Here is a 27,725-nt window from a genome sequence, read left to right as displayed (position 1 = left end):
CTCTTCTGGAAGTGTTATAAACCTAAATGTGATACATGAAGAATCACATTTAGCTTTATAATTTTTTCCATGCCAAACAGAATGATTCGTCTAGGACCACCATTGGGCCTTTACTCATCCTTAGTGTGGCAGGTATTTTGACTCTCCTATGGGCTGAGGCTTTTACACTCACAGGTGTTGCTCAGCTCATGGTCAAGTTCCTCACATGTGTTCCATGAGAGGCAGACAATATGTACTATACAATTGCACCCCGGAAGAGGCTGTACATCACTTGGGAGTTTTGATACAGATCACCCTCCTCAAGATTTTCACTATCTTCCATGTAGAGCTATGTTATTGATACCAGTATCTTATTTAAATCTATGTTTTAAGTACAGTACTTTCAAATATACTGAAAGTTTGAACTCTTTTCTAGGGTGGTTTTTATGGTATTTTTGGCTGTTTCTCAGTATCATTTAATAGAAAGATATGCTAGTAAAATAGAGATGATTTTGGTTTAAGACTGGAAATAGCTTGCAACAAGACTCACTGTGGTAGAAATATTCAATTTTTGGTGATTTTCCTGTGAAAGGGAAGGGTGGGAAGTATAGTTGCAAAGTGACCAACATAATACTTCAAATGAGAGGGTATTTGGTGATCAATACAATGGTATGTGTGTTGTAACCTGGTTTTTCTGTATTAGTTGTCTGATGACAGACAAACAAAAGTGGGCATATGACAGTCTGTTCCTGGTCTTGATCTGGTACATATTGTATGCATTCAGCATTGCAATGTCCACAACTTAAAGAAAAGTTTCATGTACTACTTGTAACTCTTGCTGACACAATTAACAAACCCAATCTGCATATCACATTTGTCAATCAGTAGGTTTATTGTTGTCTCTATTCACCATTCCTGTCTTTTTTTTTTTCTTGCTGGTGGATTGATATCAACAATGTCACATTATGTTTATCGTGTAACCAAAAGGCCATGATGTCATTGACATGAAACGCCTGTGCCTCATTGGTATTAATCCGTGAACCTGGGCACATGTTTACATGTTCCATGCACTGTACCACACACATCTGTCATGTTCATTCGCATTAAATCATTGTGTAAGAGGCTTGTGTACTAGTTAAACATAACCAGAGATTCCCAATAGCTTCCTGGTATCCATATTTTCCTTCTTTTGTACGCAACAAGATCCAACACCAGGCCAATTTCAGTCACATAACATGAATGGCTTGATACCACAACATTTCCTCTTGCATGGTATATACTGCTTGAACAACTATCTACCTTTGAACAACAAAAGTTTGTTCATGACAAGGTTCCCGAAGGGATAAAAACACTTTGTGAACTTCTGGTTGAGATATATAAAAATACCCGAGTCTTTTATAACGTGTCACTTTTGTCAGGCCTCATCTCTTCAGAGAAGCGTTGATGGGGATGAGATCACTGAACGTCAGGGTACATGTAAGGTGGTCAGTCGACCACATGTCGCATAAGCATGATTGTGGCAAAGAAAAGACATCTCAGCCATACCTGTGTCTTTCTACTTGTGTAGCCATGATCATGTTGAAACCAATGTTTGCCACTGTATACTCAAAATATCTGTTGGTTTTCCTTCACTATCATTTCCATCAAGGACTTGATATAAATTTCAAAGAATTCAAGTTCAGTTGAGTTGAATTCCACTTTGTCATTAAACTGATGGGGATTGGGTACAAAATTACATCCTCCTGCCAATCCCAGATGTGGTCTGGTGGTAGTTGCTGGATATTTAGGGCTGGTTGTGGTGGTGATGGTATTTTATGTCGGTGGTGGACATGGTCTGTAGTAGTTAGGGTGTGGTGTGTGGGGTATGGCTCCCAGCCTGGGCTGGCACTGGCCACCTCCCTGTCCCAATAGCCATTGATACAATGCTGGCAATGCTTGTGGCCCACTTCCAATGCCAATGGAAGCACAGTCATCATTATAACCATCTGTTGACAGTGTTGGGTCCCGTGATGTACTACATCCCTTGGGGACAGTAATGAGGAGTGGAGGGAACACTACCAAACTGCTTGCATTGATGTATAAGTTGATGCTTCACAGGTAAATAATCATCACTATGAAGATTGAGACACTTACGCAGCATATGGGAATCTTTATTCAGGAAATGTTTCGCCACACAGTGGCTTCATCAGTCCAATACAAAGAAGAAGGTGTAAGGAGAGGAGGAGTATGAGGTAATCAGTCCCTCGGCCTGGAGCCAATGTGTTCAGTCCATCAATCTTGTACTTTCTACAAGATTGATGGACTGAACACATCGACTCCAGGCCGAGGGACTGATTACCTCATACTCCTCCTCTCCTTACGCCTTCTTCTTTGTATTGGACTGATGAAGCCACTGTGTGGCGAAACGTTTCCTGAATAAAGATTCCCATATGCTGCATAAGTGTCTCAATCTTCAACTTGTCGGTTTTTCAAACCATTCATCACAATCATCACTATCACTAGACTGGTTATCAGTTACTAGGAAATGGAAAGTCCACATCACTTTCATCATTACTACTTGCATCCATGCCCAAACTGAGGGAATATGAGCTTTTGCTTATGGTGTGAACGTGTTCTGGATGAACTGATCCCAGATGTGGATGGCTGCGGTTATCACGGTGTTCAGAGTATGGCTGTCAGCATCCTGAGTGTCACTTTTGGTTATTAAACATTTAAAACCTTAGAACTTGTCCTTGGTTCCATAATGCTGGTGAATAATACATGTTGAATTTGCCTGGAAGTGAAGCCCTTGCATCAGCATGGCATGATGAACAATAGTATACTAAGATGGCATTCCCACAATGCATTTTCATTGGCCATCAACATTGCACATGTATGCACACATGCATGCAAACATGCACTATTTCATTTAAAATGGTGATTTTAGCAGTGAGAGAGTTTCAAAACAAACATAATTTTTTCTTTTCAACATGCTGGCCATCTCCTACTGAGGCAAGATGACCCAAAATAGAAAAACACATTCACCACCATTCATGCATAATCACTGTCTTTGCAGAGGTGTGCAGATACGACAGTTCAGATGTCACTCCAAACAGCAAATATCCCAAACCCCTCCTTTAAAGTATAGGCAAAACATAATATAGTTCCTAAATAAATAAGTGAAGATCATGAAGGTTTTATGACTATATACATTTTTCCCTCTTCAATTTTTATGACACTGAGCACTTGAAATATAAATACTTATTTTATTATAAAGATTTAATATCTTGTGCAGTAAAAGTCAGTTATGTATATATACAATATTTGAAGGGGTAAGGGAGGTTTTGTGGGCGAGGGGCTTGGACTTCCAGCAGGCGTGCATGAGCGTGTTCAATAGGAGTGAATGGAGACGAATGGTATTTGGGACCTGACGATCTGTTGGAGTGTGAGCAGGGTAATATTTAGTGAAGGGATTCAGGGAAACTGATTATTTTTATATAGCCGGACTTGAGTCCTGGAAATGGGAAGTACAATGCCTGCACTCTAAAGGAGGGGTTTCGGGATATTAGCAGTTTGGAGGGATATGTTGTGTCTCTTTATACGTATATGCTTCTAAACTGTTGTGTTCTGAGCACCTCTGCAAAAAAAGTGATTGTGTGTGAGTGAGGTGAAAGTGTTGAATGATGATGAAAGTATTTTCTTTTTGGGGATTTTCTTTCTTTTTGGGTCACCCTGCCTCGGTGGGAGACGGCCGACTTGTTAAAAAAAAAATATATATATATTTGAAATTGTGCAGTATGGCAGTCAGATAAATAAAATCAAAGAAAATGCCAAAGAATAATTGGTGAATATTTAAAGCAATTTTTAGACTAACCAATTTCATTTAAGATACATTATCTAATACATGAGGTCACGGAAGCATAAGTGTTTTTACTCGGATGACAGATGTTGATTCATATTTAATTAATCATCGGACTTGAGTCCTGGAAATGGGAAGTACAATGCCTGCACTCTAAAGGAGGGGTTCGAGATATTAGCAGTTTGGAGGGATATGTTGTGTATCTTTATACATATATGCTTCTAAACTGTTGTGTTCTGAGCACCTCTGCAAAAACAGTGATTATGTGTGAGTGAGGTGAAAGTGTTGAATGATGATGAAAGTATTTTCTTTTTGGGGATTTTCTTTCTTTTTGGGTCACCCTGCCTCGGTGGGAGACGGCCGACTTGTTAAAAAAAAAAAAAATCAGTAACAATGCTCTTGAGAGTGTACTCACAGGCCATCTCCCACTGAGGCAGGTTGAATCAAAAAAGAAGAAATGTGAAGTGTTTCTTCTTTTAATATTTAGTAATTTATACAGGAGAAGGGGTTACTAGCCCCTTGCTCCCAGCATTTTAGTCGCCTCTTAGAATACACATGGTTTATGGAGGAAGGATTCTTCTCCACTTCCCCATGAAGATACTCCCACGTACTATATAAGCAGCAGCAGCTCCTCATATACAGTGCTCATCGTAAAAGCTTACCAGCCTCTCTCAAACCACAATCACAAACTAGAAATAAAAAAAATATATTGCTGTATACTTACCAAAGATTCAGTATCTTGCAGGTTGTCCCTTGCACATTTGGACATCCTTCAGTAGTCTAGTTATTCACATAAATTCTTGAGGATTTCTTGGGGTAAATTCTTCCACAACTCACATATGGTTACCTCCACCTATGGGAGCGAGCTGATGTTCTCCCTCTGTAGATCTCTCTCCTGTCACAGCCCAGAGGAACTCAATGGGGTTTAAATCTGGGTAATTTCTTGGCCAGTTACTGAAGAAGGATACTTCAGTCATGAAGCCACTAAACAACTGACAGAGGTGTAGCAAGGAGCACTGGTTTGCATAATATATATGTACTACACTTGAGTGAAAAATTCAGGCCAATCATCACAGAACAGTTCTAGATGTACTGGTTCATATATTTGTTTTTGGGCAGCACAATTAACTCACCAGCACTTTTAGTGCTAAAACAAGCCCAAATCATAAGAAATTCAGGGTGTTTTGTGGTACCATATGTAGCATGGATTCAAGGGGTCACTACCTGGGTATCCGTAGACATTCCTACCATGGTTACAGGTCACTATGAAAGTGGCTTCATCTCTACAAAGAACCTTGCTTCACTGTAAGTTAGTCCAAGGTTTGCATTTCTTTTGCAAACACAACTGTGCTTTCTCTGTACATGTCTAATAATTGGTTTCTGGATGGGGTAACAGCGCCTTCGCATGCCTGTTATTAGTTCTATTAGACACATTATGAAGCAGTTAGGGATTCTTTTCATTAATCCCCTGTGCACTCTTGGTATGGTCTTAAGCTGTCTATATTACAATTAACGTACATGTGAACATTTTTCTAGGCTTCCCTGGTGGGAGCATGTTTTACACCACTGCCCTCACAGAACCAACACAACCAGCTCTTCATTGAATGCTCAGACACACTGATCGCTTCAGCTGGTTCCTTCAATGGACTTTGTGCAGTTCAATGATCTGTGCAATTGGGAATAAAGACACTGGTAACAGAGAATCCTCCTAATACAGGAAAGAACAAATACACTGCCTTGTAAGGCAAACGAACACCATGAGTTCAGACTTGGAGAAAGATATATCACACACAGACAACATAGCACAGGGAGACCACAGATACACATCCTTCCATCACAAAAACCAAGCATGCAGCTAAACAAACAATTTTATTTCTATAAAGTGGGGTACTGTACAGTACACAATTATGGTAACTGACATATATAAACTATTTTATAGAAAGACCCTTATGCAAGGGATTTCAGGCAGCCTAACTTATAATTACTAGACACAGAGAGACATAATACATGAGAATAAGAATAAGAATTTATACTACCTGGAGTTTACCTGGAGAGAGTTCCGGGGGTCAACGCCCCTGCGGCCCGGTCTGTGACCAGGCCTATACTGAAGGTATTATGTAATTCAATAAAATTTCTAATTAAAGATACATTAAGGATGAAGCTAGGTATCCGAACTGATACAAAAAAATAGCTTTCTAGTAATAAACGAGAGATGAAGAATTGAACAAGAACAAGGACAATAACGGATGAAAGATGGTTTCATTATTTGCAATTGGCATATAGGAAGCCTCTGGAATCTCCAGGCAGTGTGTTCCAGATTTTAGGTCCTTTAATGCACATTGAGTTTTTATACAGAATGAGTTGGACATGGAATAGAGATTTTTGTGTCTAGTATTATGCCTACAAGTTCTGTTGCAGCTATCAAGAGTGTGTTTCAGGGCAGGATTAATATTAGAATTGTCCTATATATGTAGTATGAGCTAATTTTATGTATATTAAGTAAGTTTAGAATTTTGAAGAGTGGGAGAGCATGTTGTCTGGCTCTAGACTGGGTCATTTGTACAGCCACCTTTTGTAGAGTTATTGGCTTTAGGTGATTTGTTGTAGTGGATCCCCAGGCACAAATAGCATAGGTGAGGAAGGGATAGATTAGAGGTACATGGTAACATATTTCAGAGAATGCCAACTGATTTGGATACTTTTTTTTTGTGTGTGCTGAATGTGGGCGTTGAATTTCAAGTTGCTGTCAAGGAACAGACATAAGAATTTTCCTTCATTTTGTCTGGCAATAGTAGAACCATTAATCATAGCATTCGGCTGAACATTTGTAGCTCTGTTCCCAGACATCATCTAGAAGGTCATGTCAATGTTAAGCTTGAGTTTATTGGTAGTCATCCAGGTAGATATCTTTACGAGCTCCTCATTAACAGTGTTACTGAGAGAATTTGGATTTGGATGAGTGATAACAAAAGTCTTGTCATCTGTAAACAGAGCAGGTCTGAGTTGTTGAGATGCACTTGAAAAATCAGTGATGTTTACAAGGAAAAGCAGAGGGCGGAGAACACTCCCTTGAGGTACCCCTATGTTGGTAGGTCATGTTGATGAGGTTATGCCCTTGATGGAGACGTACATGTATTGGTGTCTGGTAAGGTAGAAGTTTAGATATGCAAGTGTATGACATCTGATACCGTAATGTTCAAGTTTAAGGTGTAACAGGTTGTGGTCTTCTGTATCGAAAGCTTTCGTAAGGTTTATAAAGAGGCCTAATGGAAATTCATTATTTTCAAGAGCTGCATAAAGGAATTCTGACATTTTTGTAACTGCATCATTTGTGCTTTTATTTGGTCTGAAACCAAACTGGCAGGGGTTGAGTATATTGAGTGGTGCTAGAAAAATTATTATTATTATTATCAAGGGGGAAGCGCTAAACCCAGAGGATTATACAGCGCCTGGGGGGGGGGATGTGGAAGGCATTCAGGCTTAATTCGGGGAACTGGAGCACAGATTCAATTCCCTAAATCAAGAGCCCCTCACCAACATCAAGGAACCTTCCTTGAGGGGGTGCTAGAAAAAGAGTATAATTTCATGTGGATTAATTTTTCAAAGATTTTGGATAACAGCGGCCAGTTGGATATAGGTCTATAGTTATTTGCGTCAGTTTGATCTCCTTTGTGTATTTAGGTAACTGTAGCTATCTTAAGCATTGTTGGAAATGTGTCGGTTTCTAATGATTTGTTGAACTATATTTCAACTGTGGGCTGAAAGCACATGAGCTGCTCTTTTGAACAATAGCTACAGTACTTGTGCTAAGTTTCCTGACGTTTCAGTGAATTTCTTATGAAAGAGACCTCAGTAGGATTAGTTGAAGCCAGATAGAGGAAGTTTGGAGAACTACCAACAAGGTAGTTACTAGCTCAAGCATTGGTATTTGAGGTTTTGCTAGCTAGATTTGATCCTATGGTAGAAAAGAAATTTAATGTGCTGGCTGTTTCAGCAGGCTGGATATGTGGTTCACTGGGTTTGGTTAGGATAGTAGCTTGTTTTGATCAATTTCCCAAAACCCAGGATTTGAGTGTGTGTGTGTTCTATATCTTCTTCATATCCCCTCTTATAGCACTGAACCTGCTAGCATAATACAGTTGTTCAGACTTCCTCATTATGCTAGCAGGTAGTAGCCAGGTGGACTCCTGAGATGTCACACACACAAGAGTTAATAGGATGGCATAAATTTGTCGCTTTAAAACACCTAACAGGGTCAGGCATTAGTTTTGTGACGAGCACTGTACCGTACTCCAGTACATGTTGAGCTCATGTATAGGTCGGCCCCTGACTTTCATATAACTTATATGAGTTGACCCTAGTTTTTGAGAGTAGAAAAATTTTTGAAAATTAATAATAATGTAGTATTTACCACTTACATGAGCACAGATGCAACCACTGTCACTACATGACAAATAAATTTGGAAATTAAATAATCTTCTGATTATTAAATTGTACATGCTAATGAATATGTAATTTTAGTTCTTTAACAAGCAAAACTACATTTAGGTACATACTTCTTCTTTCTTTCAACGTACCAGCCGTATCCCACTGAGGTGGGGTGGCCCAAAACAAAAAACTGAAGTTTCTCCTTTTAAATTTAGTAATATATACAGGAGAAGGGGTTACTAGCCCCTTGCTCCCGGCATTTTAGTCGCCTCTTACGACACGCATGGCTTACAGAGGAAGAATTCTGTTCCACTTCCCCATGGAGATAAGAGGAAATAAACAAGAACAAGAATTAGAAAGAAAATAGAAGAAAACCCAGAGGGGTGTGTATATATATGCTTGTACATGTATGTGTAGTGTGACCTAAGTGTAAGTAGAAGTAGCAAGACTTACCTGTAATCTTGCATATTTATGAGACAGACAAAAGACACCAGCAATCCTACCATCATGTAAAACAATTACAGGCTTTCGTTTTACACTCACTTGGCAGGACGGTAGTACCTCCCTGGGCGGTTGCTGTCTACCAACCTACTACCTACAAGGTACATACGTATTTGTATATTTTCAGATGAGAACTGACTGAAACTTTAGTTTCCTGAACTGTACTAAATTTTGCAGTAATTGGTCATTATAGATAAGATTATGGATCAGTCATATTTATTGTCCTTTATTAATGAAAAAATGCTGTGCTGGACTTTTACCGAACATTCTCTCTTTTTTCTATACGTACTGTATTTCAACTGAATTATGACAAAAAAAAAAAAAATCGTTCTTGAACATTGTCCAAGAACTCATCCATTGTCAAGATATTGTCATATCTTGACAATGAATATGTTAAAAGCATAACTTTCCTATGAAAAATATTAATTACTCACACGATATTATGTCATTAAATCTATAAAAAACTGAAAATAAATAACTAATAAAAATATTAAGTGTACTGTCTGATAAATAGTTTACTGCTAAAGTAACCACTTCATAGAAGTGATTACATTTCTGTCTTTAATTTACTAACTAGATATTTACATAATTTCATGGCACTGTTTTAGATCATACAATTACAGTAATGCCTACAGTATGATACCAGCAATTACAGTAAACTTTGTAAAAACCTGCACCATCTGGATTGAGGCCATGATGATTCCTCTAACACTCGGCAAAATATGCCAATGTCTTGAGAGTACGAACTTGCTTGAATAATTGTGACACCTTATTAATGCTCTCTCTCTCTGCTGTTAAACAAACATTTATAAATATGAATATATAATACTAAACAGTAGATTAAAAATACTCTCAAAAATTGGTTTAGGCATTGGTTTCTAAAGAATGAACCTGTCTGAGAAAAACTTCAAAATGACCAGTCTCAATTTTTTTTTTTTTTAAGTGTTTGCTTTTACAGTTTACTATAATGTGTTATTAGTACTCATTTAATAGTAATTAACATAAAAAATAATAGAACTAAAGTGAGTTTATAACAATTCCTTGAAAATACAAATGAGCCAGCATCCATCAAATTAAAGAGCAAATTCTGTCAGCAATTTTCAAGTGCACTGAAATATTTATCTTTCTGTACACCAAATTTAAAAAGAAATAAAAATAATGCCTTGGTTGAAATATGTTCAGAATTTGTAAATAGTGTCAAAATTTATTTTATGTAGTACCATTATAAGTACCACTTTGTGAATGAGCTTCCATCCCAGTGACAGATTCAAAACCGGTTTGCTCATATTTCTCACTACTGTGTGTGGAATGTATATTGATGTTGGGCATTTTTTTTTTTTTTTTTTTTTTTAAGTAGGAATTACCATAATGGAACAATCACGAGTTTCAGGTTGTACTGGTTCAGAGTTTGGTTATGTTTTGAAGGAAACTTCTTAACAGTAGCTAGAACTCCTGGTATTTGTAATACATAGTTTGTCATGTGAAGAAAGGAGTTAATTTTTATAGCTCATGGAGGTATGAAAGGTTTTATGGCAATTTTATGGAATGAGAGTAGTGCTACACCGCTTATTGTGAATAAATGGACAATCAGGCTTCACCGATTTTTTGGGTTTTGATATTTCATCTAAGTAGGCGACATCTTACATACTAATTGTTTTGTAGAAACTCCAGGGATGTGTCCTGAAATATAAGTATATAAAACTAAATGATTTTGGTGTTCATACTATAATGTACTGTAGTTGTAGTAGTAGCTCTACTAAGATTTATTTTTAAATAGTGGTGAGCCAAATTGAAGCCCACCAGCCAAGGCTCAATATTCATGGTGTTACATTGCTGTTTCTTCTTTCCAAATTTGTTAAAACTTCTGAATATCTGATGGTATTTGGGTACACTTCCCTGGATAGTATGAAACTATAGCCCCAGGCATAAGTTTTATTATCTGTACTTAATGTTATCATGTAGTAATATAAATAGATATTGTAATGCACAGTTTACTACAAAGTGTCTCCCTGTAATTCTTTGCCAAAAACAGTAATATGTAAAATGCCTGCTGCTGGTTGACTTGAATAAAAAAAAAGCTAATAAAGCCCATGCCTGAGGCAATGTCTTTCTTGTAATGTACGATACTGTCCATAGACAACTGTTGGAATTTTTTTAATACTATTTGTTGTTGGTACAAGTTAAATTACCTATATGATTATGTATTAGCTTTTGATGAGCAAGTGTTAAAAATGGGTGGAGGAAGGAGTAGAATATGGTTAGTTAATGTTGATTCTTCAACTGGCTCAACTGTATAGTCTTTAAAAACTCTGGAATGTGATTTGTACCATTCCTAAGTACAGTCAAATAGAACTTGAACTTTTATTTCAGTGGGATAGGTAATGAATGAGGAGATATTATAAGTAGAAACCTTATCATATATGAAATTGAGTGTTTGGTCTAACAGATTACACCTGAGAGCTCTTGAATTTATAATTTTTTACTCCTATAGATCATAATTTATCATTATATATATATTTGATGATTTTCATGTTAAAATGTGTATAGTATATATATATTTCTGACATTAACAACTATGATCTAAGATAAAAGAGAGTAAAAAGAGAATATTTCCTGACTATTACCTGATGGTATCAGTTAGATTATTCTGTATTTTATAAGAGAATCAGTGCCACAAATTAATAATCATCATTATATTGACCTTGTCACAGTTACTATATTCTCATTTCAGGTTTTTGTAGACACACTAATACTTGTATGATATAGAATGCTCTATGCAGAAAGGCTGTTATCAGGAAATTTCTTATTGTAGCTCTGTTCTTATATATTTTTAAAATGCAGTAAACCCCTACAAATTCATATAAGCTCCAATATATAGTTTAACTTAAAAGTGTACTGATATGCTTCCTGTTTAGTTTAGTTTCAAGAACAGCTTCATTCATTCTTAGCATTAATTTATTAGATATGTACTCTTAATATTGAGATAAAATTGCAGAAAAATTTAAAAATGACTATTATAGTTTCCGGTACTGCTTGAATAACTTTTTTGTAATGAAGTCTATATATTAAATTACATGAATAAATAAGAGAGGACAGACACGGAGTTTGTAAACAAGCTGACAAATGTATCTGGTTCATACACGTTCATTTCCATGTTTGTGAAGCTTATACAGGCTGACCATCACTAATCCGGCATCATTGGGACCTGTATAATGCCGGATTAGTGATTTTGCTGGATTACAAAGCGGTTAGGTTAGAATACACGTAACCCAATGGCGATATTTATGCATCAGCGATTTCACCCACTTTACTCCCTATTTTTGGCCCATTCCATTGTTCCAGTCTACCAAACTCATAGCTATTTTGCTGGTATTCCTTCTATTCTATCAGTTGAGTACAAGAAACTGCCCATTTACCTATTTCAGCTATGCAATAAAGTGATCAGAAACTGGTAATTTGACCAATTTCACACAAATTTCAAGAGATGCCAGTTTCAAAACAGGGTCCAGAATAAATAATGCAGACATTCCTGGCACTAAAATAACATTCTCTTTGTTCATTAGTCACGTCCCCAGGCCCTTCTTATGTTACACTTGCTTTCCATTTTTAATTTTTATTCACACAAAAAAAACAGAAGATTTACTGTTATGCAGATTACTACATTGTTGTAATAATTGTATAAATAATGTCAGCCCATTCGTGACTGTATTAGACCGTCAGTTGGACATGTATTGTTTACTCTTGAATATTGGCAAAAATTTAATATTTCTGCTACTTAGAGTTCAATTTCAAGGTATTTTTCATCGTGAAACCAATCAAAATCATATCTATTTCTGTAAATATATCTTCCATTTTATCAAATGAGATCAAAAAAACGAGAACACAACCACAAAAACCATGCGAAAAGCATTTCTTTTATTCGTTGGAACCATAGCTAGGGCTAAAAGTAAGCAGGTTATAACAATAAAAGGAGAAAAAGAAATTGGAATGACTTATGCGGCAAGTAGTGCCACCCAACAGTAGCGGCAGGTTGGTGTGGTGACCCCAGAACTTTGAAATTATGCTAGCCAAAATTAGTGCCGGATTACTGATTACCGGATTAGTGATGGCCAACCTGTACTGTCTTGCCAGAGATGTGCAGATACATTAGTTTTGGTATCAATTTAAACAGCAAATATCCCAAACCCCCTCCTTTAGAGTGCTGGCACTGTACTTCGCACCTCCAGGACTCAAGTCCAGCTAACAGGCTTCCCTGAATCCCTTCACAAAATATTACCCTGCTCACACTCCAACAGTTTGTCAAGTCCAAAAAAACCATTGGTCTCCACTCACTCCTGTCTAGTATACTCACACATTCCTGTTGGATGTCCAAGCCCCTTGCACACACAACCTCCTTCACCCCCTCCCTCCATTCGTTCCTAGGATGACCCCCCTACCCTGCCTTCCCTTCACTACAGATTTATATACTTGCTAAATCATCCTATTTTGCTCTATCTTCTCTAAATAACCAAACCACATTAGAAGTGTTCCTCCATAAAATAGTTCTGATACTTCTGTTTTTTAATACATTAACTTTAAAAGAGCTGCTTCCCATTTCTAAAACCTATCATTATCTGCATTATCAGTTCTTTTGAACTGCTATTTTGTAATTATTTCATTGGGTTTTACTGTACATTAGTTTATGTTATCAACATTTAAAATTAGCAATAATTTTAAATTTAAAAAATTATGCTTTGATTATTCATATTGGTGACACTTAACCTTATTGCAAATGTATCTTATTTATTTTGTTCTGCAGAGCTACTGAAATTTTTAAGAATAAGCCAGTGAGAGCTACAAGGGTGACATTTAAAGTGTGTGTACCATACCACAAATTCTAGGGGGTGCAATAGTCACCAGCTGACTAGTTGGACAACACAAATAAACATTAGTGTGTCTTAAAACTTTAAATAATTACAGTGGCAGCACTTTATATATCTTAATCATGTTCTTCTGTACAATTGAACTGTGACACAATTATCTCAAAATTCAGGACTCAGAGGGCCTGTCCAGTGCTGGATACTATAAGCTGGACTAAAAACACCCGTGGAAGTGATTATAAAGGCTTTAACTGGTTGTGTAAATTTTTTATGTATTGTCAGACAGTGTGTACGTGCGTGTGTTTGTTGTTGTGGAGAACAAAAGTGAACGTCAGATAAACGAGTTTGACAATTATAATGTACTGCTGCTAGTGATAAGACATATGGCTGGATATTGGTTTTAACTTACTGTCTACTTAATTTTCATAGCTTTGATTTTTTTTTATCAATTATTATGCAACACTGAGTACATCAATTAATTAAAGAGTGATATTTTAAAGTTCAGTATTTATCTAATTACAGTATCTATAAGTAATGTAGATTATGTAACAAGCCATAATGTAGATTATGTAACAAACCAATTTCCTGAGTCATGTTAGATTATGTAACGTTTGTGTCTGGAGTCTCAGACACTGCTGTTCGTGATAACCTGCTGAAGAAAGTGAATAATGATTTCACAATAGCAGGAAAGAAAATATGCCAAGAGGGAGATGCCCCAGAACCATTAACAGGTAGAGACTGTGCTACTGCTGTGTATATTATATTCATGTGGAAACATTAAACCCATAGGGAACAAGCCTGGAGATTTGGAGGTACATTAATCATGTTTGATCAGAGAGGGCAGCCTCAGTTTTTTTTATATCAAGAACCCTTTACAAACATCAATTTTATTTATGAAAATTAATGCCTTTGACCCTATGTTGGTCATACCAGGCTTTATCCATGCTCGTCTCACATAAGAATTGCCAAGTTATGTTGATGGTTACACCTTTGATTGCCCTAATTATCTGAGAGTGCACAGTCTTTATTTTCTGTCATGCTTTGTGTACCTGTAGCTCTGAAAGTCCTGGCTTTGATGCCAATTTTAGTTTTTAACCACAACTGATCTACACAGACTGACTTCCTCAGTCCATTTCCTACACAATTTCCTCTTGCTTTTCTAGCTCTTCACATTTACCATCCCTTTTAATGTGCAGTGCTAAACATTCAAAGGTTCAGTGCTTTTCATGAATATAATAATAATTACCATTATGCTTGGTTTAGATAACCCAGAAGATACTTCTAAATAATGAAGCCTAAAATGCTTTAAAATGAATACACATACATGCACAAGAAACTAAGGATGTGATAACTGTAATAAGAGATATATTACTGAGGGAACACAGTAGTGTTGTACAAACTACAAAATTAAGGATTCTGAGATCACAAGCTATTTTATATAGTACAGGTTGGCCATCACTAATCCGGCATCATTGGGACCTATAGTGTGCTGGATTAGCGAGTTTGCCAGATTACAGAGTGGTTAGGTTAGAATACACTTAATTAACCTATTAATAGAGACTTTCTGCTATAGCTTCCTCATTTTCATCACTGCTTTCTCCTCCACTGGCTTGCTGCTGTGGATTTACAACCATCTGCACAATTTCTGAGTCATTATAATTATTTGAGTCAGTATAATGATGAAATTTGAAATTGTGCTAGCTGAAATTAGTGCCGGATTACTGATGGAACTGGATAACTGATAGCCGGATTAGGGATGGCTGACCTGTACTGTGATGTGCTAAGAATCTGTCTTTGTTATAAAACCCTAGATTAAATTATAATTTTTTGCTCTGACAGCTGCCATTAAATATTAAAGGAACAAGGCATATGTCTGAATTTACTAGCAGTAGTTTTTGTGCAGTTCTGTGACAGTTGGTACTGATAGTATACTTTGAAGCGTATTCTAATTCTATCTAGAATATTTATTTTTAGATACCAGATACAGTTAGCTATTATCAAATGAAATAACTTAAACCTTAATCATTATATTTATCAACATTTCATGTTCCATTATAAACCATAATGTTTTCTATTAATGTAACTTGTTCAAAACTGACCTACATCCTGAGGCTTGGTCAGTGCTTCCACATGCTCAATTTTGGATTCTTGATTTTATGTTTTAAGTGATCTAGGGAGATGAGAGACCATTCTTCTTTATAGTCTGTTACCTACAATATAAGTAAGGTTTTATTTTAAGAGGATATGGTTATAGTGAATACAGAGCTTGATTCCACAAAAATGTGAAACTGCTGTAAAAAATCCACCATGTAAAATATTTTTGACATCCATGAATTTAATATTGAATTCTTTGTTTTACATGCACATATTTCAATGTAAATTTGAATAGTTTTGTACAATACATGCATCACTAAGACAACTTAGGAACCGTGACTGGAACGATACACAAAAAACCCGCACATAGAAGAGAGGAGCTTACGACGTTTCAGTCCAACTTGGACCATTTACAGTCACACTGTTCTATGTGTGGGTTATTTGTGTACTTAGGAAAATGTGTGTATTGCAATTACTTACAAAATAAACTTAAGTCAAAAAGCATATGCCTATAACAAAGGACCTATAGTGTGATGAGCAAGTGATATAGCAAGAGCTATTGCATAGGTGTGGTTATGTGCAAAACTATCACTTTGAGAGAGCCAGATCAACCAGGCTGTAATATATATGTGGGTCAGTGCTGCTCACAGCAACAGCCTGGTTGACCAGGCAAGTACTGCTTATACCTGGCCCAGGGCTGGGCTACAAGAGTACGAAAGCTCTTCAAAACCCATCAGAGGTATACAAAAGAAATTTCATTCCCCTATACAAATTATTTATGTAGTATTCCAAAGAAATATTAATTTTATTTTAAATTTATTAATTTACTATTATACGAATTAATGAAACTACCAAGATATTTAAAAAAATATAGCAACCCAAACTACTGTTATTTGACTGGTGGTATTAATATAAGGCAGTGATTGTTATTAAATGGCTTAAGCCATACTTGTTCTCAAGCATTTACAACATAACATCTATTTGTTGGCAGGGAAGATAAAAACAAAGAGCTCCTAAATCGTGTAAAATGGCTCAAAAATGTAAAGTCAAGCTTGTATTACCTGTACATTTTTAAGTGTATTTCTAATTAATGTCTCTACAAAATTAGTACAATATGTTTGGAACCAGATATTCTGTAGTGGATAATGAAAGTTATACATTTTCTGAGTCACATCTGAAGTTAATAATTCTTTAAGACCTACTTCAAATCGACAACTAATTAATTTGGTTTTATTAAAATAAATACAGCAGCCACTGTGCCAACAACTTTCATTCGTTAGATCCTTAAATATAATGTTCAGCTTTATTCTGTCTAGAAATAATGGAAATGTGTTTTTAGATCATTAGTATGTTCTCCATTGAATCAAAATATTTTCAGTGCTATGATGGGACCCTACTAAGGTATCAGAATTTGCACTGAAACATGATGAAGAATGAACATTAGTGTACTGAGCTATGTCCAAGCCTCTGAAGATTGTCTCAAGGTCTGTGATTTCATCCTTCATGAATATTCATCTGCATCACAAAATCATCAATCTTAATATTTCTCATCCTGTAAAGCTTGTGATTCACTAGTTATATTCCTTGTAAATGACTATATTAATCAAAAGAGTAAATTATTTTGTTGCATCTAACATTGTACTGTACAGTTATAACACCTGAATGATACCGATACCTTGGTCCAATATACTGTTTAGCTTATGACACTGGGAATAAAATACTATGATAACTTACAATTGCGCAACAAAAATAGATTCCTTCTTGTTGAGTCTCAGGCCACAGCTAGTGACCTTGTATTGTCATTATTTCATGAATATTAAAAATGCATCCCTATCAAAGTCTGATATAGTGAATGAAAATAACCATATCCATTTCAAAAAAAGGATGACCCATGCAGAATCCTTTGTTAAACTTTGATAAATGTGTTTCTCTGCAAAATATGTTGCAAACTCTACAGCAATACTCACAAAATTAAACAAATTATTTAGCATGCTGCACTGGCATGATAAAAGTTAAGCTGTCTTCTCTATTGTTATCCAGTATGTTCCACAGTAAAAAAAATTGTGTACCATCAAGAAACAATTTGCAGATAAGCTTTAAGTATACTAAACGGAAATGCACTGAATTTACTAAACACTTGGAGAAATTCACTTTGTTCAAATTTTGACCACATTTCAACCTTTGATGGGAATGCATGAGAAGCGTCCAAAATGGTACAGTAATTACATCCTTATACCAAATGCCACATTTCTTGTGCACTTTTACACCTTGTTTGTGCTGTCTACCCACTTTCCTGGCTACTGCCAGACTGTGTCAAATAAGGAGATACTTATGCCATAATGTACATAAACTTGATCAGACAAGCTCAGAGAATGGTATCTAGAATTACTGGCAAACACTGGGTATGTCTTAGGGCTCACTTGTGAACAATGCATAACAAGCTAACTATTAAAACTATATACCTATATGAAGACTGTTCAATTTAGGATATAATAATAAGTTATATAAAACAATTCATAATACTGTATACAGTAAAGTATGTTTTTTACCAGACTGCAAATTTTCCACTAAAGACTAGGGACCCAAAGAAGATTCTCAACATCACTCCATTTACATCTTTATTTCTAGAAATACACAGCTATCAAAATCAAATGGTCCCTTGAACCACATTATCCATCCTTTAAAAGTGCAGGTTCTATATTTTACTTCCAAAACTAATTATTATTAACTGGTTACAACCCTTCATAATATCATAGTGTTGGAGTGTGAGCGTGGTAATATCTATAGAATCAGAAAAACCGGTTTACCATACCTAAGTTTTGGAGGTGGGACATAACGGTACCTGCATTATTAGGGATTGAGGATGATGTTAATGGATTTTAATTGTGGTGCCCTTGAGCTTCTGGAAAGATAATTAAGGAGGTAGTAGTGGGGAAATTTGCTTTTGTCTTTGGGTCTTCTACACTGATGGTTAATGAGAAAGTATGTATTATGTATGATTTATATATACATACATGTACACACACACACACACACACATTATATATATATATATGTCGTGCCGAATAGGCAGAATTTGCGATCTTGGCTTAAATAGCAACGCTCATCTTGCCACATAAGTCAAGTGAAATTTTGTGTATGCAATAATTTCGCCAAAATCATTCCGAACCTAACGAGAAAAATATGTTTCACTGTGTTTGTTTAGTATTAAATTATTGTAAACAAATTTAAAATATATTTAGTTGAGTTAGGCTAAAATAAATTGCGCTTGTTATAATAAGGTTAGGTAAGTTTTCTAAGTTCCTTTTGGTGCAAAATTATAAATTTTTACATCAGCATTAATGAAAAAAATATATCTTTAAACGTATAAGAGAAAATTTTAGAAAGGACTTAATTTTAAATGAGTTCTTGCTAATTGACCAGTTTTACATATTCGGCACGACTTATATATATATATATATATATATATATATATATATATATATATATATATATATATATATATATATATATTTATATATATATATATATATATATATATATATATATATATATATTTATATATATATATAATATATATATATATATATATATATATATATATATATATATATATATATATATTTTTTTTTTTTTTTTTTATTATCACACCGGCCGATTCCCACCAAGGCAGGGTGGCCCGAAAAAGAAAAACTTTCACCATCATTCACTCCATCACTGTCTTGCCAGAAGGGTGCTTTACACTACAGTTTTTAAACTGCAACATTAACACCCCTCCTTCAGAGTGCAGGCACTGTACTTCCCATCTCCAGGACTCAAGTCCGGCCTGCCGGTTTCCCTGAATCCCTTCATAAATGTTACTTTGCTCACACTCCAACAGCACGTCAAGTATTAAAAACCATTTGTCTCCATTCACTCCTATCAAACACGCTCACGCATGCCTGCTGGAAGTCCAAGCCCCTCGCACACAAAACCTCCTTTACCCCCTCCCTCCAACCCTTCCTAGGCCGACCCCTACCCCGCCTTCCTTCCACTACAGACTGATACACTCTTGAAGTCATTCTGTTTCGCTCCATTCTCTCTACATGTCCGAACCACCTCAACAACCCTTCCTCAGCCCTCTGGACAACAGTTTTGGTAATCCCGCACCTCCTCCTAACTTCCAAACTACGAATTCTCTGCATTATATTCACACCACACATTGCCCTCAGACATGACATCTCCACTGCCTCCAGCCTTCTCCTCGCTGCAACATTCATCACCCACGCTTCACACCCATATAAGAGCGTTGGTAAAACTATACTCTCATACATTCCCCTCTTTGCCTCCAAGGACAAAGTTCTTTGTTTCCACAGACTCCTAAGTGCACCACTCACTCTTTTTCCCTCATCAATTCTATGATTCACCTCATCTTTCATAGACCCATCCGCTGACACGTCCACTCCCAAATATCTGAATACGTTCACCTCCTCCATACTCTCTCCCTCCAATCTGATATTCAATCTTTCATCACCTAATCTTTTTGTTATCCTCATAACCTTACTCTTTCCTGTATTCACCTTTAATTTTCTTCTTTTGCACACCCTACCAAATTCATCCACCAATCTCTGCAACTTCTCTTCAGAATCTCCCAAGAGCACAGTGTCATCAGCAAAGAGCAGCTGTGACAACTCCCACTTTGTGTGTGATTCTTTATCTTTTAACTCCACGCCTCTTGCCAAAACCCTCGCATTTACTTCTCTTACAACCCCATCTATAAATATATTAAACAACCACGGTGACATCACACATCCTTGTCTAAGGCCTACTTTTACTGGGAAAAAATTTCCCTCTTTCCTACATACTCTAACTTGAGCCTCACTATCCTCGTAAAAACTCTTCACTGCTTTCAGTAACCTACCTCCTACACCATACACTTGCAACATCTGCCACATTGCCCCCCTATCCACCCTGTCATACGCCTTTTCCAAATCCATAAATGCCACAAAGACCTCTTTAGCCTTATCTAAATACTGTTCACTTATATGTTTCACTGTAAACACCTGGTCCACACACCCCCTACCTTTCCTAAAGCCTCCTTGTTCATCTGCTATCCTATTCTCCGTCTTACTCTTAATTCTTTCAATTATAACTCTACCATACACTTTACCAGGTACACTCAACAGACTTATCCCCCTATAATTTTTGCACTCTCTTTTATCCCCTTTGCCTTTATACAAAGGAACTATGCATGCTCTCTGCCAATCCCTAGGTACCTTACCCTCTTCCATACATTTATTAAATAATTGCACCAACCACTCCAAAACTATATCCCCACCTGCTTTTAACATTTCTATCTTTATCCCATCAATCCCGGCTGCCTTACCCCCTTTCATTTTACCTACTGCCTCACGAACTTCCCCCACACTCACAACTGGCTCTTCCTCACTCCTACAAGATGTTATTCCTCCTTGCCCTATACACGAAATCACAGCTTCCCTATCTTCATCAACATTTAACAATTCCTCAAAATATTCCTTCCATCTTCCCAATACCTCTAACTCTCCATTTAATAACTCTCCTCTCCTATTTTTAACTGACAAATCCATTTGTTCTCTAGGCTTTCTTAACTTGTTAATCTCACTCCAAAACTTATATATATATATATATATATATATATATATATATATATATATATATATATATATATATATATATATATATAGTGTGAATACTGTGATACATATTTAATTATTGATAAAGGCTGCATTTGAAAAAAAAAATATTCAGTCAGAACATCTTCAAACCCACTTTCATCAGGACTATTGCCATTTGTTTTGTAACTATGCCATTAACTCGAGATATAACTGAAATATGAGAGATGTTAGGATAGCAAACATTGAGTCACAAAGAAAGGTGCTGAAACAGGGTGATGCCTCTCCTTGTAGAACAGCACTTACTAAGAGTGGCACCATCGTGCTTTCATTACTTTTGGCCCTATGTATTATCTCAAGAAAGTACAGTATAGTGAGCACAAATTGAAGATTATTATGGGCTTATTTTGTTGGTAAGATAGAAGGCTTTATTAAAACTATGTCAATTTCCTCTTATTATTATAGTAGTTCCCCCATATTTTCACTGGTTCTTAAAAAATTTAATAATTCAGTCTACCTGTGTATATTTTATAAACTTTACTACTACATTATTAATAATAAATACATCAAGGAGATCACCTATAAATTTGAATATTACTCTGAAATAGTTTGGCACACATATCTGTACAGGTACATATTTTTAAAATTTATTACAGTTTTTCCAATTTTAAATTTATGACCTTAATGTTGCATTCTAACCTTCCTTATTTAACTACTGAAAAATATTAATGCTTTTCAAATAAATTATATAATTCCTGAGTATCACAAACATCAAGTGATAGTTATTGGCAATGTAATTTTATTACATTTTAAAATATTAAAAAAATTAATTTCAGATACAAATACAGTGGCACCCCGAGTTTCGGCCATAGTTTGTTCCAGAAGGTTGTTAGAGTGCCATTACCGAACAAATTTGTTTCCATAAGGAATAACGTAAATTAGATTAGTCCTTTTCACACCTCCAAAAATACACTTACAAAAGCACTTACAATAATACACTTACATAATTATTCAAGTTGGGAGCTGTACGAAACTCGGGGTACCACTGTACATGAATTTAATACAGTGGACCCCCGCATAACGATCACCTCCGAATGCGACCAATTATGTAAGTGTATTTATGTAAGTGTGTTTGTACGTGTATGTTTGGGGGTCTGAAATGGACTAATCTACTTCACAATATTCCTTATGGGAACAAATTCGGTCAGTACTGGCACCTGAACATACTTCTGGAGTGAAAAAATATCGTTAACCGGGGGTCCACTGTATAACATTTTAAAGAAACTGACATTAAGGTTCAACTTCAGTAAACTTTATGCAAGTTAATCTTAATGAATATTTATCAGTAATATTGTTTACAGTACATTAGATTGAATGTTGCCTTATTTCTTACCACAAAATGAGGCCAATATTGTTGAATATAGATATTTCTAGTAGAATTTAATTTTTCTGTAATTAATAAAACAGTTGGTTGTTCAGTGATATGTATATGCCAGTAGACTTCACAGTGAAAAATATTATTTTTTATCATTACTGTACCTTACATTGTCAAGTAATGGGCATTGTCAGTACTGTCATCTTTGTTTTGATAGGCATTTAGTTTGTTAAAAATCAATACAAACTGATGAAATGAGATTTATCCTAATGTAGTATCTCTACAATTGAAGCCCAATGTACTTGTGTTTTCTTTACTGTCCTTTCACTGGCTTTTTAGGTGTAAAGAGCTCTACATTTCTGTGTTGAGAGTATAGTAAATGGCTGTTAGTACATATATCTTTCACTCTCCTTACTAAAAAAAAATCTTTAAAATGCATCTTAATTAAAGTTAGCCTTAAAATATAAGCTGCTGTTAAGAATGATGAAATTAAGCATGTAAAGTAACAGGTGAAGAACTTGTAATCACTTACAAATTGACTATAAAATTAAATTGGTAATTTGCTAACCTACTGGTGTAGTGCTGCATGACCCTTATATGGTTAGTACATGCTTTAATATACAGTAGGGCCCCACTTTACGGCGTTTTGCTGTACGGCATTCCACTAATACGGACATTTTAAATTATGACCAAAACTAGCTATACAGCTCCCCGTCTTTCTAATAAGATCACCGTGTCCCACTCGGATTGTTTACATTCTCCGTAGGCATCGCGTCTCTCCATTATGTTTAGAAACTTTCCAAAATTTCAAGTGTTTTAAAGTTATTTCATATTTTATATCTTTCAACAAACCGGCCATATCCCACCGAAGCAGGGTTGCCCCAAAAGAAAAACAAAAGTTTTTCTTTTCAACTTTAGTAATGTATACAGGATAAAGGGTTACTAGCCCCTTGCTCCCGGCATTTTAGTCACCTTTTACGACACGCATGGCTTACTGAGAAAGAATTCTGTTCCACTTTCCCATATATACTCTGATTATATTTATGTGTACCTGTACCTAAGTAAACTTACACACTGTATTGGCATGCAGGTACACATTAAAATCACCGAGAGTGTCTTATTAGTATTGAAGACGCCATATTAATAATAATAACAATAATAATCACTCCGAGGCACTTTAAATATCATATAAAACGTTAATATAGACATTTTGCTTAATCCATCTAAGATATTTTTTCTAAATTGTATAATAAACATGCTACATAACAAAGAAACATGATAAATACACCCACAGTAGAATAAATTAACATGAGATGTTTTTCCAGTCGTGTTGTCAGATGGCCGGAAAGGAACATTTTCTCTAGTCCAACACGAAAGAAAATGTGTACACAATAGTATTACTTCGGGTAACTGTATAAAATTATTCCTTTCATATGCCTTCACTCAGAGTGCCATTCCTTTTAAAAATGGTGTGTTACATGAGAATGGGAATGTTTCTCTTATTTATTCTACTGTACCAATGTGGAGACATTGTAAAGTGTCTGTATTATGATATAAGCTTTACAAATAAGAAAATGAACGTCTATCAACCCACCAGCCGCGTACGTCTATTTGTTTACATTGCTGCTCTGTCGTCTCTCAATTACTCGTTCTCTCTCTTTTGTTTTTATCTTGTTGACTCACCTCTTACCCTACATTAAGACTACAAATATTTTAAGGTAAGTAATGAGTGTACTGTATATGCATTTTATCGCTCAAGGGCACCTTAAATGCCTAGTATATATTACGTGTGGGTGGCGTAGCCAGATGGGCTACGATACCTACCACACCTGACTTTCTACAAATAAATACTATTCACCTTGCACCCTATATTAAAACCATTAAGACTACAAATATTTTAAGGTAAGTAATGAGACTTGAGTCCTGGAAATGGGAAGTACAATGCCTGCACTTTAAAGGAGGAGTTTGGGATATTGGCAGTTTGGAGGGATATGTTGTGTATCTTTATACGTATATGTTTCTAAACTGTTGTATTCTGAGCACCTCTGCAAAAACAGTGATTATGTGTGAGTGTGGTGAAAGTGTTGAATGATGATGAAAGCATTTTCTTTTTGGGGATTTTCTTTCTTTTTTGGGTCACCCTGCCTCGGTGGTAGACAGACGACTTGTTAAAAAAAAAAAAAGTAATGAGTGTACACCATATGCATTTTATTGCTCTAGGGCACTTTAAATGTCATAATCTATTACATGTGGGTGGGAAGGGGGGCCTGGCTGGCTACCACACCTACCACATCTGACTTCTTACAATAAACATTACTGTACTCACTTCTCATCCTACATTAAGACTACAAATATTTTGAGGTAAGTAATGAGTGTACTATATGCGTATTTTACTTTTTATTGTTTTTAATGCCTAGTTCTATTGCTAATACAGTGGACCCCCGGCATACAATATTAATCCGTTCCTGAGAGTTCATCGTATGCCGAAATTATCATAAGGCGAATTAATTTTCCCCATAAGAAATAATGGAAATCAAATTAATACATGCAAGACATCCAAAAGTATGAAAAAAAAAGTTTTAACACATGAAATATTAAGTTTAATGCACACAAACTGAAGAAGACATGCACAGTTAGTAGTACTCTACTAACAGTAGAATACATGACACTTATCTTTAATGAAGATCTGGTGATGACTGATGGGATGGGAGGAGGGGAGAGTGTCGAACTTATTGTTTAGAAGGGGAATCCCCTTCCATTAGGACTTGAGGTATCAAGTCCTTTTCCGGGGTTACTTCCCTTCTTTTAACGCCACTAGGACCAGCTTGAGAGTCACTGGACCTCTGTCGCACAATATATCTGTCCATAGAGCTCTGTACCTCTCGTTCCTTTATGATTTGTCTAAAGTGGTTCACAACATTGTCATTGTAATAGTCACCAGCATGGCTTCAATAGCTGTGTGAGGGTGATTTTCATCCATAAAGGTTTGCACTTCAAGCCACTTTGCACACATTTCCTTAATCTCTTTTTTCAATTCCATACTAATTCTCACCCTTTTTACCACAGGGATGGCACTAGAAGCTTTCTTGGGGTCCACTATGACTTATTTTGTAGTTACAAGTACTAAAAACACTGGGATAATGTGAAATGTACCGAATTTATGAGTAGATGCGACCGCACTGGCTGGCTTGTGAAAACTGGCGCTGAGGCCACACATGGGACGCGATGCATCCCGGACGCGTGAGGCGAGTTTTTTAATGTGAGGCGAGACAAAATTTTTGCGTTAAAATGTATCGTATGCCGGATTTAACATAACGCGATGCCATCGTATGCCGGGGGTCCACTGTATATGTTAGTGTAAACTTAATAGCAATCCGCTTTCTGGCACTTTATAGCCCTTGTGGCTTAGTGCTTCTTTTTGATAATAATAATAATAATCCGCTTTCTGGCGATGTCCGCTTTCCATTGGTAGCCTGGAACCTAACCTGCCTTATAAGTGGGGCCCTACTGTACCCTAATAACCAATTGGTTATAAAAGTAATATGGTACCAGAGGAAAACACCATGACTAAGGGAAATGATTAAGTAAGGTAAATGAAAGGAATTATAAAGCAGTTAAATTATATTCATGGGGAAATGCTAAACCCTTAAAGCTCATGCAGTACCAGGGAAAATGGGAATGGTGGGGATCATCAGGTTTGATCCAGGTAAGGGGCAGATAAAGTAAACAAGTTGGGGCAGAAATCACAATGACCTTGGGCAAACCGGGCAGTCTATCAAGAAATGTTTGACTGTCTTCACGACATGACAATTCTGACAGAATGATACTGGGCTAGGAGCTTCTCCATAAGATACCAACATGTAAATCTTGTGCATATAATAGCCGTGGAAAAAATAAAAATTTCTACACCCAAGAGCAATAACAAAAAGTCTACGAGGTGCTATCAAAAAGTTCCTAGACTGCAAAATAGATGGGCTTAATCACTCAAAGTTGTCTCTCTCAAACTTTCCTTGGGAGGATATTCACTGATTAAGCACCTCTGCCAGTTCTCAATACATTTCTGGAACACTTTTTACCTAGCAGTAATATTATTATAATAAAAAAGAAGTGCTAAGCCACAAGGGCTATACAGCACTGCAGGGTAGGGAAGGAAGCGAGGGTATTGGATGGCAGAAGGGAGGAGGGATGATCAGTAGGTTACAGAAAACAGTGGGGCAGGGGATAGTACGGGGGTAGGGGGTAGCAAGAGATTGAAGTAGAAAGGGCTGAAGGTATCAGAATTTGTGAAGTAAGTCAGTTGTTGTCAAAAAGTCAATGAGAGAGTCTGGATGAAAGGTGGGTCCATCAGCGAGAAGGGAAGGTAAAGAGAGAGCAGCAGAGCGAAGACAACGACGGAGGTAAATTCTGCGTGCTCGTTGATAAAGTGGGCAGTCCAACAGAATGTGGCTGACTGATAATGGAACTTGGCAATTCTCACAGAGAGGAGCAGGGCGCCTCTCCATGAGATATCCATGAGTAAGACGAGTATGGCCAATGCGAAGACGGGAGAGAGTAGTCTCCCAACCTCGACACTGGTGATAAGAAGACGGCCAGTAACCTATACTCGTTTTAATAGATTGAAGTTTGTTGCCGAGCAGAGTAGACCAACGTTGTTGCCAACGGGTGTGAAGTTGGAAAGATATTGCAGCAAAATAGTCCGTAAATGGAATACCTCTACATGAAACTGGTAGGTCATGTACTGCTGACCGCGCATCAGTGTCTGCCTGTTCATTGCCCTGTACGTCAACATGACCAGGGACCCAACAAAAAACAATATCTTTATGCTTGGTAAAGATGCGGCGTAGCCAAAGTTGGATACGGAGGACTAAGGGGTGAGGTGTATCAAATTTCTGTAAAGCCTGTAAAGCACTAAGGGAGTCTGAGACAACCACAAATGATGACACAGGCATAGATGCAATACGGGTAAGTGCTGTAAGGATGGCATACAATTCAGCAGTAAAAATACTAGCCGAAGATAG

The 27,725-nt window shown here is 36.4% G+C and overlaps 1 protein-coding gene across 7 annotated transcripts in view; it reads right to left on the bottom strand.

The window, feature by feature from the left end:
- Positions 1-27,725, bottom strand: part of LOC128684691 (uncharacterized) — a 131,307-nt gene that overhangs the window by 3,795 nt on the left and 99,787 nt on the right. For 6 of the 7 annotated variants that reach the window (XR_011393956.1, XM_070099795.1, XM_070099820.1 and 3 more), the window contains exon 16: positions 15,588-15,815. The exons of the other annotated variant lie outside the window; for it this stretch is intronic. Coding sequence is in view for 5 of the 6 variants with exons in the window: in XM_070099795.1 (XP_069955896.1) it covers positions 15,723-15,815 (93 nt within the window). In the remaining variant the exon portion in view is untranslated. Of the gene's footprint in view, positions 1-15,587; positions 15,816-27,725 lie in introns of those variants that run through there. 7 annotated transcript variants of the gene reach the window in all.

Source organism: Cherax quadricarinatus, chromosome 5, assembly GCF_038502225.1.
Source record: "Cherax quadricarinatus isolate ZL_2023a chromosome 5, ASM3850222v1, whole genome shotgun sequence".
NCBI classification, from domain to species: Eukaryota; Metazoa; Arthropoda; class Malacostraca; order Decapoda; family Parastacidae; genus Cherax; species Cherax quadricarinatus.
The sequence above is the reverse complement of the archived record's forward strand: the minus strand, read 5'-3'. Positions and strand labels throughout refer to the sequence as shown.